This window comes from Macaca fascicularis, chromosome 16, assembly GCF_037993035.2.
Source record: "Macaca fascicularis isolate 582-1 chromosome 16, T2T-MFA8v1.1".
In the NCBI taxonomy this organism is placed as follows: domain Eukaryota; kingdom Metazoa; phylum Chordata; class Mammalia; order Primates; family Cercopithecidae; genus Macaca; species Macaca fascicularis.
The window spans coordinates 7899278-7921219 of record NC_088390.1 but is presented as its reverse complement, the minus strand read 5'-3'; the positions used below and the strand labels follow the sequence as shown (position 1 = coordinate 7921219).

The window sequence follows — 21942 nt, the reverse complement described above, 5'->3', positions numbered from 1 at the left end:
AGGCACCCCCCATCCCGAGGAGCGGACCAGAGCCCTGGACATTCCACAGGCGCCTCCGGGGAGGGGCTCGCCCTCGCCAGGGTCTGCGCGGTCCTCCCCATCAATCACGGTCTTGCAGCCCTCCCGGTACTCTCCCTGCTATCACCAGCCGTTAGTGAAACAGGATTTTTTTTTCTCCTTTTATTTTTAATATTAATATTCTCACACAAAAATCACCGAAAATAGGGGTAGGATTGGGAAGACCCCTCTGCCCCTGGGGCAGAGAGACAGTGCAGTGCGAGGGTGCGGGACTGTAAACCCCCCACCCCTCCGCAGCCCCAGCGTGGAGAAAAAACCAACAAAACGAAAATAAAGCCCCAGAGAAACTCACCCCGGGGTGTCCCTGCCCCAGTGAGGCCCTGGCCCTGGGTTGTTTCACACTTAAAAAGAAAAGGGGGTGGGGGTGAAGGTCTGTGTTTTTAAAGTTGGCCGGGGCTGGGAAGGACGGGGTTCCTTTTCCTCATAGTTCTTTCTTTAAAACCTTTAAATTTTTTTTATTTTATTTTATTTTTTTACAAAATACCATTTCAGTTCCCACTTCTTCCCCTACAGTACAGGAGTTGCTCACCCTCAGGTGGGGTTGGGGTCGGGTCGGGAGTGGGGGGACTGGTCCGAGAAAGTGCAGGACGTAGGGGAGGGGAGCGGGTTTGAGCACCATGAGAACCCGGCTGGAGCCGCGGGCGGACGGGCGGAGACGGTCGGGCCGGGCCCGGACACACACTGGGGCGCGGGGAGAGCCCGGCGACGGGCGGTCCCTGGAGGGGCGGGCAGAATGGCTTGGGGGTGTGGGAGGTCGGGTTTTCCCAAAAATGAATAAATAGAGGTGAGTGGGACTGTTATAAATTAAAAACCAAAAACAAAAAAACAACAAAAAATACAAATCATAACCAAGTGAATAAAGAGACATGTACAGGGATCACAGCTAGCATTGGAAGTAAAAAAGGAGGTTCCGGGGGAGGGGTAAAGCCCATAGAAAGAATCTCATTAAAAACCTCGGCTGCCGTAACGTCTATGTACATACACGAGCCGCGTGCATCTGCGCCGGGCGGGCGGGCGGCTGGCAGGGTGAGGGAACCCGTATGTGACCCCCGCCGCCGCCGGAGCCTGGTCCTTGTGTCTGTTGCTAAAAAGGCCAAAGTCGGTGAGGGGAGGCGCTGGTGGGCGAGGGGCTGCCAGCCCCCTCCCCCGTCTCCCATTTTTTTTCCTTTTTTTCCTCATATTTGCTAAAAAAAAAAAAAAAATGTTTTTCTTAATAAATTAAGTGAGGGGAGCTGCCAATGGGGTGGAAGGGCTGGGCCCGACCCCCTTCCCGGCCACAGGCGGGACCTAGGTCCAGCCCAGGCATGTGCTGGTGGCCCCGCGGCGCCCTGCGCGGGCAGGCAGGCGGGCGGGGCGTCCGGCCTCATCGCGACGTGCTGGCTGGGGCCTGGGGGGAGAAAGCCGGCGGAGGCTCAGGGAAAGGCGCGGCCGGGCTCCCAAAGCCCGTCCCTGCAGCCTGCCCCAGTGCCCTCCTCCGCTGCCCGCGCGCCCGCCGGGCCCTCACCAGCGTGAAGGCGTCGTAGGCCTGAGCCAGCTCCTCCGTGCGGTACTGCTCCAGCACCACCACGCCCTGCAGGCCTGCGCTGCGGCGCCGGGCACAGCCCTCGCAGTGTACCAGGTACGTGTTGCGGCTGCCATTCTCACTTGTCACGAACAGGATGTTAAACACCTCCACCTGGGGCAGGGAGGAGACGGTAGTCAGGGGGAGGGAGGGCCACTGTGGACACTCAGGGGGAGCGGGGGAGCAGGAGAGCCGGCCCACTCACATCGCACTCGTTGCAATAGTAGGCTGGCTCGTCCTTGACCCGGCCCTGGTAAGCGATTTTCTTCCCTGCCCGCACCAGGCTCTCGCGCTGTACCTGGCAGTGCTTCATGGACTGCAGCAGACAGAACCTGGGGAGCAGTGGGGTTGGGTTGAGACCACCAGCAGGGAGGAAGCCTGGTGCAGGGCTGGAGCAGGGGCAGAGGGGTGGACAGCCCCAGGGCCCTCCCCTAGAGACCTCCCCGCTTCATGTCTGGGTCACATCCTCTGTCCTGGGCATCTGTTATAGGTGAAATTTCCTATAAGTTGGTTTTTGTCTATTTGGACCACAAGGAAAGGTCATGACAGCAGGGACCTAGTTAGCCTCCCCAGCACAGTAACACTCGGGGCACAGGCAGACAAGGATGGAGAGAGGTAAGAATGGGGTGGAGTCAGGAAGAACAAGAACAGGGACCGGTCAGTGGAGGTGGGCTCCCACCCAAATAGGGTCCTCACTTGATCATCTTGAACAAATCAGGGTCGCTGATTTTGACCGTGCGAGCCACGTTCCATGACACGTGAATCATGGGCACGATGGATTTGACATTCTTCACCTCATTCCACTCGTATCGTTCCAGGGCCAGCTGGTACTGATAGGCTGCGGGCCAGAGGCGATCACAATAGGACTCTCAAACAGCCCCCAGACACCTAGGCCCAAGACCCTTCCCTCACTGCTGGCGGCTCTCCAAGCCCCAGCCTCCCAGGCCTTGCGGCTGAGGCCCCACACCATGCCAACACCTGCCCCACCCTCTCACCGGTGAGGGGCCCCACGTTCCAGGCAATGTTGTTGCACCAGCCGGTGGCCTGCACCCAGTGCACAGTCCCCGCATTAATCCACACAAGGTCTCCGGGGCGCTGCACGAAGCGGTACACAGGGATATTGGATGCATAGAGATCATCCAGGATTGGCCACCAGGAACCCGTCAAGTAATCCACGCCGTGCCTGCGGGGTGGCCACAAGTCAGGTGGGAACTGGGGACCGAGGGCGGGGACGCGGCAGGCTGACTTGCGCAGGACGGCACGCACCGATCACAGAAAGCGCTGATGGTCTCCCAGTAGTGCTCGTGCACCGCGAACCACTCGCAGTCGCCTGGACCAATGTTGATGTTGACGGAGCAGAAGTTGTTATTCTCCTGGTGGCCTGCAGGGGTCGACAGAGAACAGCATGGCTGGCCAGGTCGGAGCTGCGATCCCCGACAGCCCCGCCCTCTGCCCTCATTGGCTGACAGCTGAGCGCCCAGCCCCTCCTCTCGCGCTTCCCGCAGCGGCACGCACAGGCTTGGAGCGCACCTGGCGTTCGGCTGCCGGGCACCTTCATGTACAGCTGCACCGTGTTCATGCCCAGGATGGTGTGGCCCACGTGGCTCAGCATGTTGCCCGTGGATGTTACCCGCATGAAGGCGGGCAGCTTCAGCAGCTCCTGCAGCTGGGGCTTCCACCTGCGGCGTGAAAGTGCGACAAGAGAGAAGCTATACCCCGCCCCCCCCACGAGGTCCCAGCAGCACTCCTGGCCCAACTTCCCTGGCCTCAGCCCCACTGACCGCTTGGCATCAGACAGGTCGATGTTGGTGCCAAACTTGATGATGTGATGGTTCTTCGGGTCTGGTGTGCTGCTGCTGGGGCGAAGAGCACAGGTTGGTGGAAACCAGAGGGAGGGGAAGGAAGCAGAAAGGGAAGGGGCACACCTGTACGGTACCTAGGAGGGGTTCCTGTGGTGCTGTCCGGCTCCTCTGACTCCTCATCCTCACTCTCCTTCTCCTCCTGCTCAGCCAGAGGGTAGGCAGACCTGGGTCAGACACCTTTCGAGAGCCCTCCCACCGCAGCCCCGTCCCAGGACCTGCCTCTGCCACATTGTCGTCTCACCTGCAGAGACTCCTGGAAGGATGAGGCCTGGTACTGTGCGTACTTGGCAATGGTGGTGTGGGAACGGGAGCTCTCACAGGGCCAGATCTGCCGAGTGCCTGTCAGATCCCAGTTCTCATCTGAGGGCTGCTGCACCTGGGTGCGAACTTCCACGGTGTGCTCGCCACTCGCTTCCACCAGGGTCTTGGTGGAGAAGAGGCCCAAGTCTGGAAGGGAGGGCCAAGCAAGGGTGTTGGGGCAGAGGCAGAGGATAAGGACCAAGGACCCAACCGACCCTTTCCCTTCCTACTCCTCTGGGCTCTGACAGGGTGGTCATAGGCTTAGTAGAGCTCAGTCCAGGAGAAATAGGCAGGAACCCTAGCCCCACAGGAAGCTGGGCGTGCTGGCCTCTATCTGCATCCTCACCAGCCCTTTCTCCTGCAGCTGCTCAAGGACTCAGCCCCTCAACCAGTGTTCCCAGGTGTGCGCGTGGCCATGTGCACCGCACCTGACACATAGTAGGTGCTCAATGGCAGCTTCTTTTTTTCCCCATTTGGAGTCTTTCTAGTCAAAACAGCAGCTTCTTTGAGCTACCATTGGATCCAATTAAAGATTCAGTCAAGTGAAAGCCTGAAATGTGCTTCAAATAACTCAGAGTGGGGAAGGGAGGACATACAGATATAAAGGAGACAAGATTGACCTTTGTATTTCTATACAGCTTCCTCTAATTTTGTATGTGTTTGAAATTTTGCGCAACAAAAGACAGAGAGCGCCCCAAAGTCACAGGTCTTCAGGGTTTTTCTAAAATCTGTATTCTTCTCATCCTTAATCACAAAAAATTCAGAAATGACTCATCAGGCCCTGACTATGGCCCCCTCCCCCTTGCCAAATGCTGGAGACAGATGGGAGAAGAGTCCAATGCCAGTTGACCCATCACTCAGTGGACTCCTCAAAGCCACTGTCCTGACTCTTCAAGTGTGGGATTTCTCAGAGGGTCCTACATGCCCCAGACCCGTGCAGCCCTCCCTGACACTTTCTGCCCTCCATACTCACTGAGCCGCAGGGAGCCCGCCAGGCCCCGGATCACTGTGATGGGATTTCGAGGGTCTGTACAGAACTGCAGCAGGACAGGTGAGAAGGCGTCCCGTTTGCTCTCCAGCTGAGACATGACCAGGAGAGCTGGGGTCAGAGCCCTGGCCCAGGCTCAGAGCACCCCAGCAGTCCCCAACACTGTCTTAGAACCCTCTGGCAGGGGTGGTTCTGAGGCCAAGTGGCACACATACATAGATGCTGGGAGTAGGGGGGTTGAGTTTTTCCCGGGGCAGCTTCTCCTCAGTGTTGATCTTCGGTTTCACAGACTGGGCAGGGGAAAGGTAGGACTCTCGAAACTTCCCTTTCACCTTGGCATTCCTGTGGGAGGACAGTGGAATGAAGACACAAACATCAGGGTGATGGGGGAAGAGAGCCTGTCCCTGGGCCACACGGGCAGCCAACTCACTTGCTGGCGCGCACAACATCAGCAGCACAGTGGCTGATGGTGAGGTCTGCCATGCGCAGCCGCCGCTCTTCAACCTCAGAGGCGATAAAGGTCTCCTTGTCACCACTCTCTACCTTGATGAGCCGGATCTTCAGCTCCTTGGGGGGCCCCTCACTAAGTGAGCGCAGCTTCAGCATGTCAGCCCGGCTGACGCCCGGTGGCCCTGGAGCTTCTTCCCGAGCCTTCTTTCCGGGGACGGAGGCTGACGGGGGTGTGGGCTGGGCAGAAGATGCAGGAGCTGGTGGAGGGGCTGGAGCTGTGGGTGGCTTGACCTTGGAGGCCCCACCAAGATCGGGCCGGGACTTCTCGCGCCCCTGGATCTCCTCACTCTGCAGGTCCAGGTTCCCCAGCACCCGGCGGCTCTTTTCTTTGGGGGCCTTGGTCTTGGCCTTTGCCCTGCCCTCACGGGGCCGCCGACCCACACTGTCTTTACAGGCCCGCCTGTGCCGCCGGTGCTCCTTCTGGTGCTCCTTCTGTCGCCGCTTACAGCTGCCTGTCACCGCTGCTGCCACCACCCCGCCACCCTCCTCCTTGGCCTGTGCGGGGGGCAGCAGTCGCTCAGTCCCACTGTCCACTGGCTCTGCTGTGTCCACTGGGTCGGCTGGGTCAGTGGCACTCCGGCCCACCCGCTCCACAAGGGTCTCGCAAGCCCGACTGATCTCTTCTAGCACCTCAGACTCAGAGCGAGCAGGGGGCAGAGGCAGGGGTGGGGGCGGCTGGGTGGGGGTCGTGGGGCCCGGGACTGGCTCTTCGCCCGCCCTGCGCTCCCGGGCCCAGGGCCCGCCTGAGGTAGAGAACTGAGATGACGAGGAAGCAGAGGGCTGTGGGGAGCCCTGGGCGCTAGGGGCCACTGAGGTGGGCGGCGGGGCGGTAGCACCTGATGGGGGGCCAGGGGAATACTGAGTGGTGGGCAAGGGCCCAGGCCGGGTGGAAACAGCTGCTCCAGTCCCCCGATAACAGTACTTTTGTCCCTCCAGCACGGAGGCCAAGGATTTGAGCAGGCTGGCCGGGTTGGCGGGTGGTGGTGGTGGTGGCTGTGCCTGAGGGGGTGGAGGGAACTTGGCTAGAGGCGGTGGTGGTGGTAGGGCTGGTGGTGGCTTCTTCTCCTCTTCCTGGGTGGCCGTGGTGGTGGTGGTGGTGGTGGTGACGGCGGCAGCAGGAGCAGTAGTGGTGGGGGCTGTGTCGGTGGGGAAAGGAGGCTGCAGAGATGCAAAGGGCTCCTTCAGCGGGGGCGGGGGGGCCACGCCTGCTTCGTGTTGTTGCTGTTCCTCTTCCTTGCGAATGGATTCATCCAGCATCTTCATGATGTTGGCCAGCCCATCAGGTAGGATCTTGAATTCGGCTGGCTCCTCAAACTGGTCCTCCAGTGGAGTAGGGGGAAAATCAAAGAGTCGCGGGCCTCGGGCAGGCAGCTCCCCAACCCTGGGCGGCACAGGCTGGGGGGCTTTACTCAGGGGGCCTGGGGGTGGCCCCGGCCCCACCTCGGGGGTCTTTGGGAAGGAGACCCTGGGCCGGGGGCTCTCCGGGCGCCTGAAGCTTCCTGAGGTATTTTGGTGGCAGGAGGAAGGAGGGGCTGGAGGCAGGGCAAGAGTCAGGGGTACAAGAGGTGGGTCCTGGGGGTTCTGTGCTGGGCTGGGAGGCCGGGGAAGGGAGTCTATACTTCTGGCCAGATAGGGTGGTGGGGGAAAGGACACAGGCCCAGCAGGGCTGCTGCTGTGGCTGCCATTGTTGCTGTTGCTACTGCTGGTGGTTGGGGCTGGGGGAGTGGGAGGGGTGTGAGAATCCTGAGTGCCCACAGAAAAGCGGGAGGCTGGAGGCCCCAAGAAGCCCTCGCGATGGGGGAGGGGCGGTGGGGCAGGGCGGGGGGGTCCCTCAGTCCCAAAGAAGAGCTCCTCTAAGATCTCTCCATCCTCTCGGGCTGCCCGGCAGGCCGGACCCTTCAACCAGGCAGGGGGTGGTGGGGGGCGTAAGAGGCGGGGACAGGGGGGTGGAGGGGGTGAGGAAGGTCCAGGTGGCAGGGATAGGTGGGGAGTGGCAGCGGGAGCCCCCAAGAACGGTTTCCGACTGCTGTGCGCCGAGGGCCCCAGGCGGCCCTGGTGGGAGACTTCCAGCGCGGGAGTTTGGTAATGGTCAGCGCCGGGCTGCAAGTGTAGAAGCGGGTGGTCAGAGCATTGCTCGGGCCACCTCAAGACAAGCTCCACCCATGCCCCCCTTCACCCGCAGTTGTCACTCACAATGCCTGGGTTTGGCTCCACGCCCCGGAGACCGGTGTTGCTGCTGCTGCTACTGCTGCTGGTGGTGGTGGTGCCGGGGAGGCCAGGGGGCCGGGAAGGGGCGTAAGGCACGCAGGCGGTGGTTGCTGCTGGTGAAACGCTGGAGTCCATCCGCGACCTCTGAACTCTGCTCTCTCTAAGGTCACTTCCGGGGGGACGGGTGGCAGGCAGGCAGCCATGGCTCTCTGCTCCTGGGGGACGGGGGCCCGGGCCTGGGGGAGCAGCCGGGACCAGCCGGTGGCCAGGGGGATGCGTGGTGTACGCTGGAGCTGGGTATGGATATGGGTGAGGCAGCGAGTGCCGCTGCTCCTATAGGAGATAAACGGGGATGTAGGGTGAAGAATAGAGAGCATGGCACTTGCAGGTGAGAGGTGAAAGGCAACAGGCAGGGGCTCACCTGACGCTCTGGGGGTGCTGAACCCTTGCGCTCTGGGCCCCAGGCATCTCCATGCAGGGTACTCCACAGCCCTGGCTTGGTTAGCTGAAATGGGGGACTGGTGGCCAGACCAGGCAGGGGTGGTGGTGGCGGTGGTGGTGGTGGTAATGGTGGTGGAGGCAGTGGCAGTCCTGGGGGAAGGCCAGTCTAGGAGAGAAGAGAGTGTGAGAATCCCATTCCTTCCCCAAGTCCTGCCTACTTACTGCCTGCTGGCCCCCCTATACCCACACCTGTTCAGAGTTGCAGCCTCTCCTTCGCTTGCCTCCAGGGCTGAGGCCCTCCTCCCCCGAGGGGCCTGAGAGCGCTGCAGGAGGCACGGGCTGCACCACTGGGGGTTCGGCAGCTCGCTTCACCGGGGGACCTCCCCGCTTGGCTCCATAGTTCCGCTTGTGCTGAGAACAAAAAGAGAGAAGAGAAAATGGCACGGGTGCAGGCACAGCCTGGCCTTCCTCCCTAACCCATCCAGTGCCAGCCTCACCTCAAGGTGTAGCAAGTTCCACACTTGCTCCAGTGGGGGCAGAACCTTGGCTCGGTGCTGGCAGGAGCCAGTATGAAAGTTCCAGAGCTGGGCCTGGGGGTGGGGGGACACAGGGCAGGAACACATGTCAGGCGGGGCACTGAGCCAGAAGGCACAATTGTACAATCCTGTCCCCCATGCCCTGCCTCCTCCTACCTGCTGCAGTCGGCCAATGCGGGGTCCCAGCTCAGCGAAGCTTCCTCCGTATCGAAGGGCGCTGTGGTAGCAGCGTGTGGCCTCCTCACTGTCATGCTCTGACTCGTACAGTTGCCCAAGCTGTTCCCAAAGCCCTGGCTGGGCTGGCTCCCGGAGCAGTGCCTGCACACAGCCATGCAGGGATTCCAGCTTCCCATGGAGGGGTCTTGGAGTGGGCGCCCTACAGAGCAGAAGGGGTGGGGGTGTGGGTTGGGTTTGGGCTTGAGGGGACTCTTTCAAGGCCCCAGCTTTACCTCCCACCCCCAGAACCTTCAAATATCCACTCACCCTGGAGCATAATATGGTTTGTTGGGGTGCCCAGAACTACTGCCATGTGAAGGGGGTAGGGGAGCAGGAAGCGGGGGCTGCCCAATGCTGGCTGAGCATCTGGAGAGAGAAGGAGTCTGTTATGTACAGCCAGAAGAAGCAATCTTGTCCTACCTAGGCACGAGGGGGCTGATGCACAGAAACCCACAGAACGACAGGAACCCAGGAAGATTGAGGGGTACAGAAATGGAAAGAGGTGTGCCTGGAGACAGAGGGCCCCAAATTCTCACCTGCCTCCAGGCAGCCATGCGCTACGAGGAGGGGGATGAGGCGGGCAGGAGCTCCAGGCCCCAGCACAGCTCAGGCCCCCAAGGGCAAAGGCTTCCCGTGCAGCGCGGGCCCCTGGAGGGTCCACTGCCCGATGCATCCAGCCTGAGTTGGGGATAAGAAATTATGCTCTTACTGCAGGCAAAACCAGAGCTGCCAGTGTACATCCAGCCAGCTCAGTCCCAGATTTTCCCTTACCAGGTCAGCAGTGGCCCCAGGAGCCCTGGAGATTGGGCACGGCCCCCTGCCCCAGTTCTCTGGGACGATGGTCCGGCTCCAGCCGCTTTGATAAGAGTGCCCGCTACCCCCAGATGGGTTCCTGGGTCCTTTCACAGCCAATTCTACAGAGAGGAGGAAAAGGAGTGAGACGAGCTGGCCAGCACATAGTCAAGGCCCAGGGGCTGGGATGGGTGGACTGTGGCATCCACCAATCTGTCATTTGTGTAAAGGGCCCGGCCTTAGCTTTCCCCAAAGGGAGGCCCACCCAGCCCAACCAGTCCCTAGAGGCCCAGGAGTGTGGCTGGGAGCCGGGACGTGTGTGGCAGGGAACCAAAAGGCCGGTCAGAGGGACGGGGTAGCTGCGCTGCTAGGCTTCCAGTCCGGAGTCACCCGGCCGACCCGCAACGCAGCGGCCGCTTACCCGGCCTCCGTGGGAGCGTCCTCACACCGCGTCGGCAAGCTCCAGAGATCTGGCCAATCACAGGACTTCCTCTCTCCCCAGAAAGCCAATCATCACCCGTGTCTCCGCCTCAGTAACAGCCTGGCCGGAACCAATGGGAGCGAGGTGAGCCCGGCAGCGGTGGCCCGGGGAGGAGGGGCGCCGGAGCCGGTCAGACGGGCTCAGCCCGGGGTGACCCCGATGTGACCCCGCGGCTCCCACCTTGGGTCCCCATCTAGGATCTGACACTCCGGCCGTCAGGGCCAGAAGGCAGCCAGGACAAGACGCATGCGGATGAGGCCGGTGAGTCGCACGCCCCGGCCGGCGTGGGGGCTGGCGCTACCCGCAAGCCTCACGCACCGAGAGCCGCCGGTGGCCACGGCCAGGCCGCTCGAGTAGCCCCGCGCCCGGCCACCGCAATACCGACGGACAGCAGACGGATACAGAACGCAAAAAAGACGTCCCTCCCCTTCCTCACTTTACCTCGCCCAGTGACAGACCTCCCTACCCCGAGCGCCCCTAATAACTGCTTAGGGCTGGCCAGCCACAGCGACTTCCACGGCACCCAAACCCGTCCACGCCGCTATCAGGGCGCTCCACCCCCAACGCCTGACCCCGACCCAAACCTTGGTCAAGCCCTCAGGCTCATACCCAGTTGCTCCAGGTCCTCTACTTCCCCTGGCTTTCTGGGTCTTCAATACCGACCGACCCCCAAAATCAGACCCCTTTTAGTCCCCCAACTTCCGAGAAGTCGCGCACCGCGGTCCCGAGTGGCCCCTCTCTCGTGGCTCGCGTATCCTCTCTGCCCTTCCCCGCCGGGGCCACGCGGTTCCCCACGGCCCACGTGGCCCCCGCCCCCCAAGGGAGGGGGGGATTTCGGGGGTTGCCCGTGACGTGGCTACTTGCGCAGCGGAAGCGGTGTGTGTAAAATGTACTGGGGGGGGTCCTGAGGGAGGGATGAGGGCGGGGCCCGACAGGCAGTGACATCACTCTTGTCCCACTCTCACCGCCCACTCCCTTAAAGAACCCAGAACCCGTTTCACTTCCTCCTTCACGCCCCCCCCCCACCCCTTCGCTTTGGTGCCGGCTGGACCCCCGACTGGCACAGCGCTCTCCTCTCCTGGGCACCTTCCCTTTAGTCCCAGCTCTTCCTTCTTGCCCCTCTAAGCCCAAGAGCTGCGACCCCGCGCCTCCTCCGCGCCTACCCAGCGTCCCCGCAGGTAGGGAGCCGGCTCGGCTCCCGGGATCGGTCCATTGAGAGCCTAGAGTACAAAGAGCATCGAGAGGCGAGTGTCGAGTACAAAGCGGCGGGGGCGGGGCCAGTGCTCCAGCTGGAGCGAGCGCCGGGCAGGAAGCCGGGGGAGAGTGCGCGACGAAGGGTTGGGGGTGGCTGGAAAGTTCGCCTTCGTTGAGAGAAGTCTGCGCTGTGGGGAAATTTCCACCCAGCCCACAAGGGCAGACGGGTTTCTGGTGAAAAGAGCCTTCCTTCCCGAAGGGGTAAGGTAGTTTGTTTGCATGGAAGCTCTTGGACCCTACAGGTCCCTGCGTGCCACTCTCCCGCCGAGCCCTTGTGGGCGCTTGGGCCCCGCGGACCCTCTCCGCGGTTCCCGTGGTATTACTGTCAGAACTCTCTCCTCACTAGAGACAGCATCCTTTCCATCAGTAACCAAGCCAGGTACAGCGCTGAACTGTGGTCAAGTATGGCACTCCCAGACTGCCCCCACCCGAGTACCGAGGCAGGGGCGGGGAGGAGACCCAAGGACCAGACGTGGTGGGGGAGCCGGGGAACCAGACAACAGAGGAGCAGATGCCTGCTTGGGAAGTGGTCCCAAGAGCGCCGCCAGTTACCAGGAAAGGCAGCTTCCCCTTCGGCGATGATGACACTTCCCCTCTGCCACTTCCCCTTTCCCACGGGGAACTGACTCAGCTTTCCCTAAGTCAGTGAGTGCTGTCCCTCCAGCCCCCTGCTCTTCCACCTTTATCCACAAAGCCCCACGCCGGCACCCAAGAATACAAAGCCCTCACTTGAAAACAAAACTTCCTGTACACTAAACACACACTCATTCTGGCCAGCAACCTCGGATCCTTGTCCGCACCCGGGACACAGGCGCTGGACTAATCACTCGCCCCCCGTACAAAGCCCTCCCTCGGGCTCTGATTCAGGTTTGGGGTGGGGGAGCGTGAGTCACCCAGAAAACCTTCCCCTCTTCCCACTGACTCAGCCCCCGCCTCCCTGAACACACACAGACACACAGTCAGAGGCAGACACAACTCCTCAGCCCACACACCGGCTCACCACCGGTCCCGCGGAATTTCCCCTCTCGTCTTCCCCCACGATGGCCCCTCCCCGTGCCGGGCAGCCCCGACGCGGCGCTTGCACCTGTTCCCCAGCCGCCGCCGGCTCGCGCTCCACTCTCACCTCCACTCTCGCTCTGGGTCAAGAATAACCCTCCCTGACTCCCGGTGTCCATACTAACCAAGGGGAGGGGACCACGGACAGGCACAAAGACTGACACCCACAGACTCCTCGGAGACAGGCGAGAGGTAGACGCACGCGGCCAGAGCCAGGCTGGGAGGCTGATATACTTCTGAGGCAGACATTCCAGCCTCTCCCGACCCGACCCACAACCTTGAGAGCCAGCGGCTCTGAAAGGGTTAATTCCGCTCCCGCCGAGGCCACACCCCCTCCATCCGGGCACTCCCAGCAAAGCCCAGCTCCGCCCCCTCCATCCGGGCCCTGGACTCGGGACTTTGACCGACCCCCTCCATCCCCGCCCCCGCTGGAGCCCCAAGAGAGAAATACTCCATCAATCACACCCACTTAACTCTCTCTGGGCTTGAGCCGAGGAGCCCCTCCGCGCAGCGCCGCAGCCGCGCGGGACGCGTGGTAAGAGGCCTGAAGTGCGCACGCAAACTCACGTGACGGCCAGAGACAAGAGCCCACAAATAGTGTTTTACCGAGCCGACAATCAGCGGGCATGCTGCGCGCGCGCCGAGGTGGGGCGGTCCAGGACATTGGTCGCAACCCGCTCCCTGCCCGTTCTCAGCACGCCTGGTGGAAGCGAGGGGTTACAGGCTCGCTTCTTACCTGGGGGAGGGGGAGGCGGAGGGGAGGGCCGCCGGCTGAGGCTCCGCTGTGACTCAGCCACCCGGGCAGGCCGCCCGCCCGGGATTCCCTTCCCCAGCCTTCCCTTGGCTGCCGGCCCCTCCCCGCCCCCCACCGAGGAGTGACGGTGCCGGCCCCGGCCCGCTATGTGTCACTGCAGGCCTTGTGTCTGCCTCTGACTGGGCGCTGTGTTCACCAGTCTGTCTGACACGGTCGGCTGTGCGTGGGTCCCGGTGTCTGTCTCCGTGTGCACCTGCATATCTGCTCATCTTGTCTCCCTCTGTGCCTGTGTCTGACGCGTTCCTGTCATTATCCCTGTCTACATGACTCCGCGGGGCTGTCTCTGTCTGTGTGTCTGCCTAGCTCCTGTCTCGGTCTTTTGTCTGGGTCTGCCTCTGCATCACTAGCGTGATCACGTGTGTCTCCGCACATGCCCTTCTGTGTTTGCCTTCATGTTACTGAACAGAGTCGGGGCGACACTGGCACAGGCCCACCCTGCTGACTCCTTGCTACACTCCTCTGGATTCTGACGTCTCGCTGGATCAGTGATCACTCTGAGTCAAGAATTTGGAGGTCTGTCTGCCTTCAGTCAAGTTCTGCCCCATCCCTCGACATCCCTGCTTATCCTCACAGCTCCCTGTGGCTCCCACTGTGGTAGTGGCAATTGCTAGCATTTCGTGAACATTTGTTACATACCAGGCACTGTATTATTTTACAAGCATTTCTTTTACTCCTCCCCAAAACCTGACATAGAGGGTACTCTGATTACCCCCATTTTACAGATGAGGAAATTGAGACCCAGAGAGGCTAGGTGACTTGGCCAAAGTCATTCTGCAGGTGAAGAATGAAAGAGCTAGGCTTCTTTCCAGAACCACATTCTTACCATGCTTATATACTGCCTCTGTCCTACTCTCCCTCAGTTTTATCCTCACGGGCCATCTCCTGGGGCCAACCTTCCTCTCAGCTTTACCCATGTTACCATCCCCAATGTCTCACGTCCTCTAGAGAAGGTAGGAGGCTGTGCAGCAAATCTCAGAAGTCATAGGTTCTTGGTAATGAAGCTCATTCAGTTAACATTATTCAACACAAATCCACCATGCACCCCAGTGTGCAAAACATCATGCAAAATAGTGAGAGACACATAGAAGAAAACAGTCCCACTCAAGAAATCCCATATGTAATGAGGAAGAACACCACACAGAGAACGTAAGCCCCTGGCTTAGGGATTATCTTCCCTTTTCTCCTACAAAGGAATGAGAAATAAAGCAGGGCCTCAGGCAGAGAACTGACAGGAGAGAGGGAAGCAGAAGAGTAAGACTTAGGTATGGGGGCAAATGCTGTAGTGCAGTGGGGAGAGAATGGGACTGAAAGAGATCTGGAAGGAAAGGTGAAATGCCAAGACTGCTGTGGCTGGCAGTGATCTCCCGTATCTCCCCAAATAAATTCTGAACACTCTCCAAAACCAGGGTGTTCAACAACTCCTATAAAGATAAAGCCCTTTCCCTACCAAGAAAAAATTCCTCCAGGGTAGCTCATATCCACTTTTCAGCTTGCAAACTCCATCTTCATTCAATAAGCAACTGAGTTGTAGCACTAGGGAGATAGTGGGGGAAAGATTTTTTGGTAGTAGTGGAGAGGCTGGTGAAGTACAGGGCTGAACCATTTATAGGAGATAGAAGGGAGGTCCATAAACCAGGAGGGCTGAACCACTCAAGCACCACATGGTGGGGTGCTTAGAATTGGACAGGACCATTCTGAAGAGTGGGCATGACCCAGATCATATGAAGCATCTCCAACCATGCGGTGCAGAGTTAAGACTGCTGGGGAGAGACGGCCACTCAGACAGGACTTACCAGATGGAGTTTGCTGTGCCCTGTCTCATTGGAACCAGCACCCCAGCAGTGGGGCACAACAGACCACAGTGGGTGGGGTGGGCAGTGCTACGGGGCTGGCATGTTGCCCTGGGGGGAACCTAAAAGAAAAAAGTCAGTTAGAGGTGGGGGGTCTCCCAGGCTGGAGAATTTCCCTGGGCTCCCTGCCCCCCTCATTAAGGAGAAACCTGGCTCTGGTGGTCAGATACGATGGGAGAATCTGTTTCCATGGCAACCAGAAAAAGCCATCCCCAAAGTGGTCATCCAGCCTTCCCCTTTGGGAAGCAGGCTGGATCAGTTGGGAAGGGGCCATGATATGGCATCTGAGTAAGTCTACAGTAGACCCCCAACCCGTGATCCCTCTTCTGACAAGACCTTCCTGCTGAGGCTCCCTAGCCCCAGAGTGGCCCCAGCTGCCCTGACATCTGCACCCAAGCCAGCCTGAGTCCCAGCACTAGGGCATGCAGACCCTCTTCCTTCAGCTCTGTGTCCTCTCCAACCTTATGAAGACACCAGACAGTCAACCCCACCCTCTGGACTCTGCCCCCTCGTCTTCCCCCAGGCGGGTGCAGGCAGGTCTTGGCTAGCAGCACAGGTAGCCAGACTAGATGAACGGGCCTAACAGGGAGGGGCCATCCTCCCCTGCAAGAACTCTGAGTCTGGGCCTGAGCCTGGAAGTAGCCTCTGCTGCAAGCCTCCCCTCCCTGCCAACCCCAAGGCAATATCCTGTTTCCCCATCACCTCCTTCCTCTTATGTGGCCTAAGAAGGTGATAGAGGCCCACTCCCTTCCCAACCCTCATAGACAAGAAGCTAGGTCTTTTAGCGTAGGTCCAAGGCCAAGAATCAGGTGTCCATCAGGGGTCAGAGCTAAGTCGGCCCTCCCCTCAGACTTGCTCCTCAGGGACCTATGTTTTCTGCTCCCTTAATCATAGTTCTCTGCCCTTATGGACCCAAACACTTGGGGTCCCAGTCTAATCTCTATATTCCCTAGCCTTCCAGCCCCCATCCTTCCCCTTGCCCCAGAGACTCAGGCCTCTAGCCCCCAGTCTCCATGATGCAATGTTCCGCAAGCTTCTGTGGCTGCTGATGACATTGCCCCCAGGGAGGTGCTAGTTCTGACCCACCAAGGCCCCCTCACTGGGCCAGGGTAGTGGTCAGCTGTAGGTGGGAGAGGTCAGGCAGGCAAGGCCCTACTGCTGGGGAAGGGAGCTTGAGGCTAGAACTCTCCAGGACAGGGAGGCTCACAACTTGGGAGCAGGGAGTGTGTATATGTAATGTGTGGCATCTGTGTTCTGCGGCTGTGCTGGGGGAGGGACTCTGGAAGGGCTAGAGAGCAGAGTGGGCAGACTTTAGGACAGACCAAGAGGAGGAATGAGGGGGCAGCTTAGGGGGTCAGAGGGGTGTGTGAGGGGTGTCTGGACAACAAAGTGGGGGAGGGGCTAACAGCCATTTAAAGGGCCAGCCCCAGAGCTTTAATCCCTCACCAGCCCTGGCCCCAAGCCGGAGGCTGTAATTCATCTGTCCAACAGCTGGGGTGTGTGTGTTTGTGTGTGTGTGTGTGTGTGTGTGTGTGTGTATGTGTGAGGGGGGCATGTGGACGGGAAGGGGGAGCTGGGCTGGGGGAGGGGCTGGGGCTTTCTTGTGCACAGAGCCAAACAACAAAAGGAGAAGCTGAAGTGCCAGCTCCAAAGTGCCCAGGCCAGACCCCTGCCCTGCAGACCAGCCGGTGGCCCCTACCTGGTGGCCGACAGACTCCATAGTTTGGACTCAAGGATTCTTGGCCAAGGAGTCGGTAGAGCCAAAGGTGAGGCCCTGGGAAAAAGCCCAGGCTGTGTACCCCCCAGGCAGGCTGTCACCCCTCATTGCACCTTCCCAGCCGCAGCACTGTCCCAGACCTGGCAGGCCCAGCAACAGACTCAGCCTCAAATGCCCTGCTCACCAGCCAAGCCTCCCCAGACATGGCCTGCCGGCTCCCCCTCCCGCCGGCGCAGGGTGGCAGTGGCCACACCGAGGCTGTCCCTTTAAATCATTACCACCCCTGATTGTGTGGACGAACCAAGGGCCCTGCCCCCCAGGCAGGCGGCTTGCCACCTCCCCCCCACGAGTCCCCAGAAATGTGAGGGCCATTTAAAGGGACAACAGAGAGGCAGCCAGGTCTCTAACTGCCCCCCCACCCCCACCCTACACACACAACCCCTTTCCCCAGCGACACACAGCCCCTTGCCCCTCCAGGGGGCCCCCTAAATTCCGGTTCTCTCCCCACCCCTAGAGACTGCTAGAAGGAGAAAGGGGGCCAGAGTTGGGGAGGCGGGGAACTGGGGGGGAGCAAGAGAAGGCAGGGACTCCCTCCTCCCCGAGAGCCCCAGGGGACAGGTCAGAAGGGAAGCAAGAGCCCAAAGCAGCAGCCAGACAGGGCCCCAAAAGGTGCCCTGGGCAGACCTAGGACGCACAGGCTGTCGGGCGAGAAGGGAATCAGGCTGCACGAGACGCCGGCGCGGCCAGCGGGCGACAAGCCCAAGTGGGGGCGATGGAACAAGGAAGGCCAGGGAAAAGAGGCAAGGCCGGGGGGAAACGGGGAGACGGAAAGGGGAAAAGGGGTCATCCGGGAAGGTGTGGAGGAAAATCAGAGAGGGGAGGGCGAGCCAGGCCGGGGTTACCTGCTGGGTGTCTGTCCCCCGGCGGTGCCCCCGGAGTCCGGGTAGGGAGGGGGGGAAGCAGCAGGGGGGGGAGTGGGGGCTGGGGGGGCGGGGGAGACGGTCCCTCCTCTGCCTCCTGGGCCTGCCCCGGCGCTTGCAGCCTCTGCCTCCCTCCCTCCTCCTCCCCGTCCCTGAGTCCCGGAGTCAAACAAAGAACTGTAGCAGGCTCTCCCCAACCCCCTCCCTCCTCCTCCTCCTCCTCCTCCACCTCCTCCTCCCCTCCCTCCCTCCCCACCAGCAGGCTCCCTCCTCCTCCCTTCCGGTCTCTTCCTTTAACTACCCGCCCCCCCCCCCCGCAGCCCCCAGCACTAGTCTCTCTCCACCCACCCACCCCAACCTTTTACACACCCCTCAGCCTAGCCCTGTCCCCACTAGAGAAACTGTGGAGTCCCTTTGCAAAATGAAAGGCTCCAGAGATCAACATGGGAGGGGACTGGGGTCTTGCTTCAAAATCAAGAACCACAATACAATTATTTTATTTTCAAGGCCCACGGAATAGTCTTAGCTATTTCTTCTCCAAGAGGGGAAAATATAATCCTAAATAAAGCGATACAAATCTGCCTAAAGCCTTCATCAAATAAAATGCACAAAGCAGTTGAAGCTAATCCCCAGCCCCCTAACTCCAATCTCCAAATTAACACAAACTATCCACTCCCCCTTAACAAACTCCTAGGGTTCCTGCTGGTTTGGAGCAGACCCACAGCAATAATAATAAACTAATAACTAACACCATTTAATAATAAAAGTATTTCATAACAACAAGCACTCATTCTGTGTTCATTCTGTGCCAGGCGCTGTGCTAAGTGATTTGCAAAGATTATCTCATTTTTTTCCTCCCAGCGGCCTTCAAGGTAGGTGTTGATATTTAAATTTTCAAGATTAACATACGAGGCTCAGAGAGGTTCCGACCTTTCCAAGTCCTAGTAGGCACTAAGTGACAGAGCTGTAATTAGAATCCAGGTCTGACAGTCCAAGCTCTAAGGTACATAAAAGCACAAACCGAGTTACTCCAATACCATCACCAACCCTAGCACTTAATAGAGAAGAACAACCATAGCGATCAACTAAGTCCCCCTCCACCGAGAGGCTACAAACCGATTCACCTACATACACACAATAAAGACCGTGACTTTTCAGCCTAATACTGTTTCTTGACCCTTTTCCTTTCATTGTTTGCTGATGGGGGTGTGCCATTAAGGGGACGTCAGGGATAAGCTGGTGTGTACCCCATACTACACACAACTCTTCCGTCTTTCAACCACTCCCACTTCAAATCAATCTGGGGAAGGGGGCAATAGGACACTTGGCCCTGCAGCAGGTGGTAAAGTAAAAAGACGGCTAGGTAGCTTTTTCTATGGGGGCGGAGCCTTAGAGGGGAAGCTCTTCGATGCCAATCTAGGGAAAAGTGACCCAAGGCTCCCTCAGCCCAGCCAAGGGGCAAAGTCTTTCAGCCACACCACACCCGTGCCCCTCCCCCTCACAAAACTCCAGGCCGGGGTTTCCCACCTGCAGGATGCTAAGACCAAGGGAAGGGAGAGGGGAAAGAGATGGCACGGGACTGGAACTGGACTCGGGGCAGAGGTGGGAGGGAATAGAAGGGGGAGGAAGCCTCATTGCCTGGCAACCATCCCGGGGCACGTGCACTGGTGACATCATCCCAGGCCACCTCTAACACAGACCTTTGACCCCTACGGGGCGGAGTGGGTGTGCTCGCTAAGCTTCCTGGAAACACCCTTAGGAATTCTGGGAACCCAAAAAGGAGACATAAGAAGAAACCCAGGCGTCCTTATCTCTTTTACCCCTAATACGACTCCAATCCCAGGGACTCAGGCCTCTTGCCTGTCTCCTCCTCTCCGCCTGCAGCCCTGACCTCCCAACCCACATTTCTGACGGGAGTCGGCCCGACACGCCCCTCGGAGATACTGTGCCTTCTCTCTCCTGGGCGAGATCTCGGTGGGGGCCGGCAGGCGGGGACGGGGGCACCGGGTCCCGCGGGGCTCCGTCTTCCATCTGCAGGATCCCCCGTGCCCCAGCCGGCCGCCAGCCGGAATCTGTCTGGGTCCCCAACTCTCCCGCCCCTCCCCGCGCTGTTCCAGGGCGGAGTCTGTGGAGTTGAAACCAGGACACGGCGAGAGGAAGAGTTATATAACCCGGAGAAGCGGAGAAGGACGAGTGGAGACAGGGACAGACAGCCCGAAAGGAGCCGAGGGAGGTGCAAAGAACGCCGGGGCGAATGAGGAGGAAACGTTAGGAATGGGAAGGGTTTTGGTGCACATCAAAGAGCAGGAATTCACGCGAAGAAGGGGCGTGATGGCCCAGAAGAATCACCTGGGCCGTCCGGGGCTTCCCCGCAGTGCCCTCCCCCGCCACCAACAGCAGCTGGCCCCAGGCGGGAGAAGCCTTGGAAAGGGGCGCTGGTACCCGCTCGCTTTCTCTTGGGAAAGCAACCTAAGCCAGAGCCCGGGAAGGCAGCGGCCGAGCAGATGGGGCCGGAAACCACAGCTCCGCCCAGCCCACCTGGGAGTGTGGGGCGCCAGCTGGGGGGAGGTGGGGAACAGGTAGTCGACCCTCCCGAGCCAGGTTGGGCATTATGGTCGCGACCCGTGAAACGGTGCAGACCGACCGAGACATGTGGGTCCCCAAGGGCTGAGGAGCGCAGCCTCGGCGGCTTTACACGGACGCCACACAGGGGAGGGGGCGCCCGGCTCGCCGCGCAGGCGCAAGGGGGTGCTCGGGCGCGTGCGGTGCAGGGCGGGGGGTGGGCGCGAGCGTGTGGGAGTGCACGTGCGGGTCCCGGGCAGCTGCTGCCTCCCAGCCTCCGCCGCTGCCCCTCCCCTCTCCCTTTCCTGTCGCTATCATGCCCCTTCCGCATTGGCTGCCAGGGCCCTGACGTCAGGGCCGACCTCTGGAGCGGATTGGGCGGACGGGAGAGCTCGGGAATCCGGCTCCCAATTCTCGCCCACCAGTTACTCTGGCAACAAGGCAAGCGACCCCGCTGAGGGAAGGGGAGCCGAGGTGAACGCTGCGCCTCGGTCCCTCCCACCTCCGGACAATCGCCGAGTCCCCTTCGGTCGCGGCGCAGCTCGCTGCCTCCCCGCTTTCCTCCCAGGGCTCTTCCTGTCCAGGGAACCAGGCGTCCTGCCCTCGATCTTCCCTACAGTCTTCTGGCCCTCCGCTGTCTCTAACCTCCCCCCTCAGTGTCATAACATAAGCTGCAGCAAACAGGAAACGAATCTACGTCGCTTAGCAACCGCCCCGCATGCTCCCCTCCCCACTATTTACCCCTGCCCGGAGAGGTGGAGATTGAGAGAGTCCCCAGCCTCCTCCCCATCTTCTGCGCTGCGACCTCCTGCCCACAATTTCCTGTGAGGGGGCCCAGATGACAGGAAGTCAAGTGGGGGCCTCAGCCCACCTTTCCCTCGGACCGGGGCGGGGGGCTTCACTACTTTCACGGTCACATCCCCCACCCGCACTCCCAGCTGCCCTGGGTGCGCGTCTCGCCCTCGCCATCTTGTGGCTACGTTGGGAAGGTTCCGCACCGAGAAGCCGTGCGGGGCGCGCGAGGGCTCGGGAACGGCAGAGTGGGAGCAGAACTAGGGATGAGGAGGCTAGCGGGGGGAGACAGAGTGAAGGGGAGGCGCAGTGGGGGGAATGGGATAGAGGCGAAGGCTGCCGCTGGGAGGCTCTCGGGGCCGCTGGTGGGAAGGTCAGGCTGCGGCTTCTACACCTACCCGCGCAGAGAACTGGAGGGAGACTTTAAGTAGCCCTGGGACCGGGACACACCCAAGTCTGACCCATCTGACCTTACTGGGCCATGGCATTGGCCTGTCTGCAAACTCTGCCCTTTAGTCCTGCCCTTCAGTGAGGACCGCCGCGCCCCGCCCCGCCCTGGAGTCGGGAAGGGGAATCCCAGCCCAAGGGGAACGGGGAGTCCTTTCAGGCCCCTCTGGACATCTGGAACCTGCGACATCTGCCTCCCAGTTCTTCCTCCTTCCCCGCCGTACTCTCTTCTAGGGGACCCATAACCTTCGCCCCAGTCTTCTTCCCAGTGCCCTTCCCAAGACCCCAACGTCCATCCCCAGCTCTACCCCTCCAGAGACTCAGGCGTCCTGCCCCGCTGCACGGGGAAGGTTTCCCTCTTTCCAGACGTCCTCGCGGCTCCCCGTTACCTGGTTCTGGGGGGGGGTCCCAGGTGTTCAGGCTCCCCAAGGTATCCCAGGGGGTCGAGCGGCCCCCCCTTCTCCCAGGCCGGGGCTGGGGGGGCCGCTCCGCCCAGTGGCGCAGTTGGATTTTCCAACACAAACACCCGCACCCCCACTCCCCAGCCCCGCCCCCTT

At 60.4% G+C, this 21942-nt stretch overlaps 1 protein-coding gene across 20 annotated transcripts; it reads right to left on the bottom strand.

Annotated features, from left to right (window-relative positions):
• Positions 1–165: 165 nt before the first annotated feature.
• Positions 166–21934, bottom strand: KDM6B (lysine demethylase 6B). Of its 20 annotated transcripts, none has more exons than XM_015437601.3 (24): positions 21775–21934; positions 14891–15009; positions 9914–10033; positions 9472–9614; positions 9237–9378; positions 8968–9066; positions 8641–8860; positions 8446–8538; positions 8198–8359; positions 7929–8114; positions 7493–7840; positions 5220–7399; positions 5005–5131; positions 4775–4880; positions 3743–3948; positions 3576–3640; positions 3421–3492; positions 3170–3318; positions 2906–3020; positions 2635–2822; positions 2336–2477; positions 1845–1971; positions 1583–1753; positions 166–1465 (listed from the first exon to the last, which is right to left on the bottom strand). In XM_015437601.3, the coding sequence occupies exons 5-24, from the start codon at positions 9371–9373 to the stop codon at positions 1442–1444; spliced, it is 4917 nt and encodes a 1638-aa protein (XP_015293087.2). In that variant the 5' UTR covers positions 9374–9378; positions 9472–9614; positions 9914–10033; positions 14891–15009; positions 21775–21934; the 3' UTR covers positions 166–1441. The 20 variants fall into 20 exon arrangements, 18 of the variants coding, with proteins under 18 accessions (XP_015293087.2, XP_065388789.1, XP_065388790.1 ...); XM_065532717.1 differs by lacking the exon at positions 21775–21934 and adding an exon at positions 17567–17755 and having other exon boundaries at positions 3421–3495; XM_065532718.1 differs by lacking the exon at positions 21775–21934 and adding an exon at positions 17567–17755.
• Between the last annotated feature and the right edge of the window lie 8 nt (positions 21935–21942).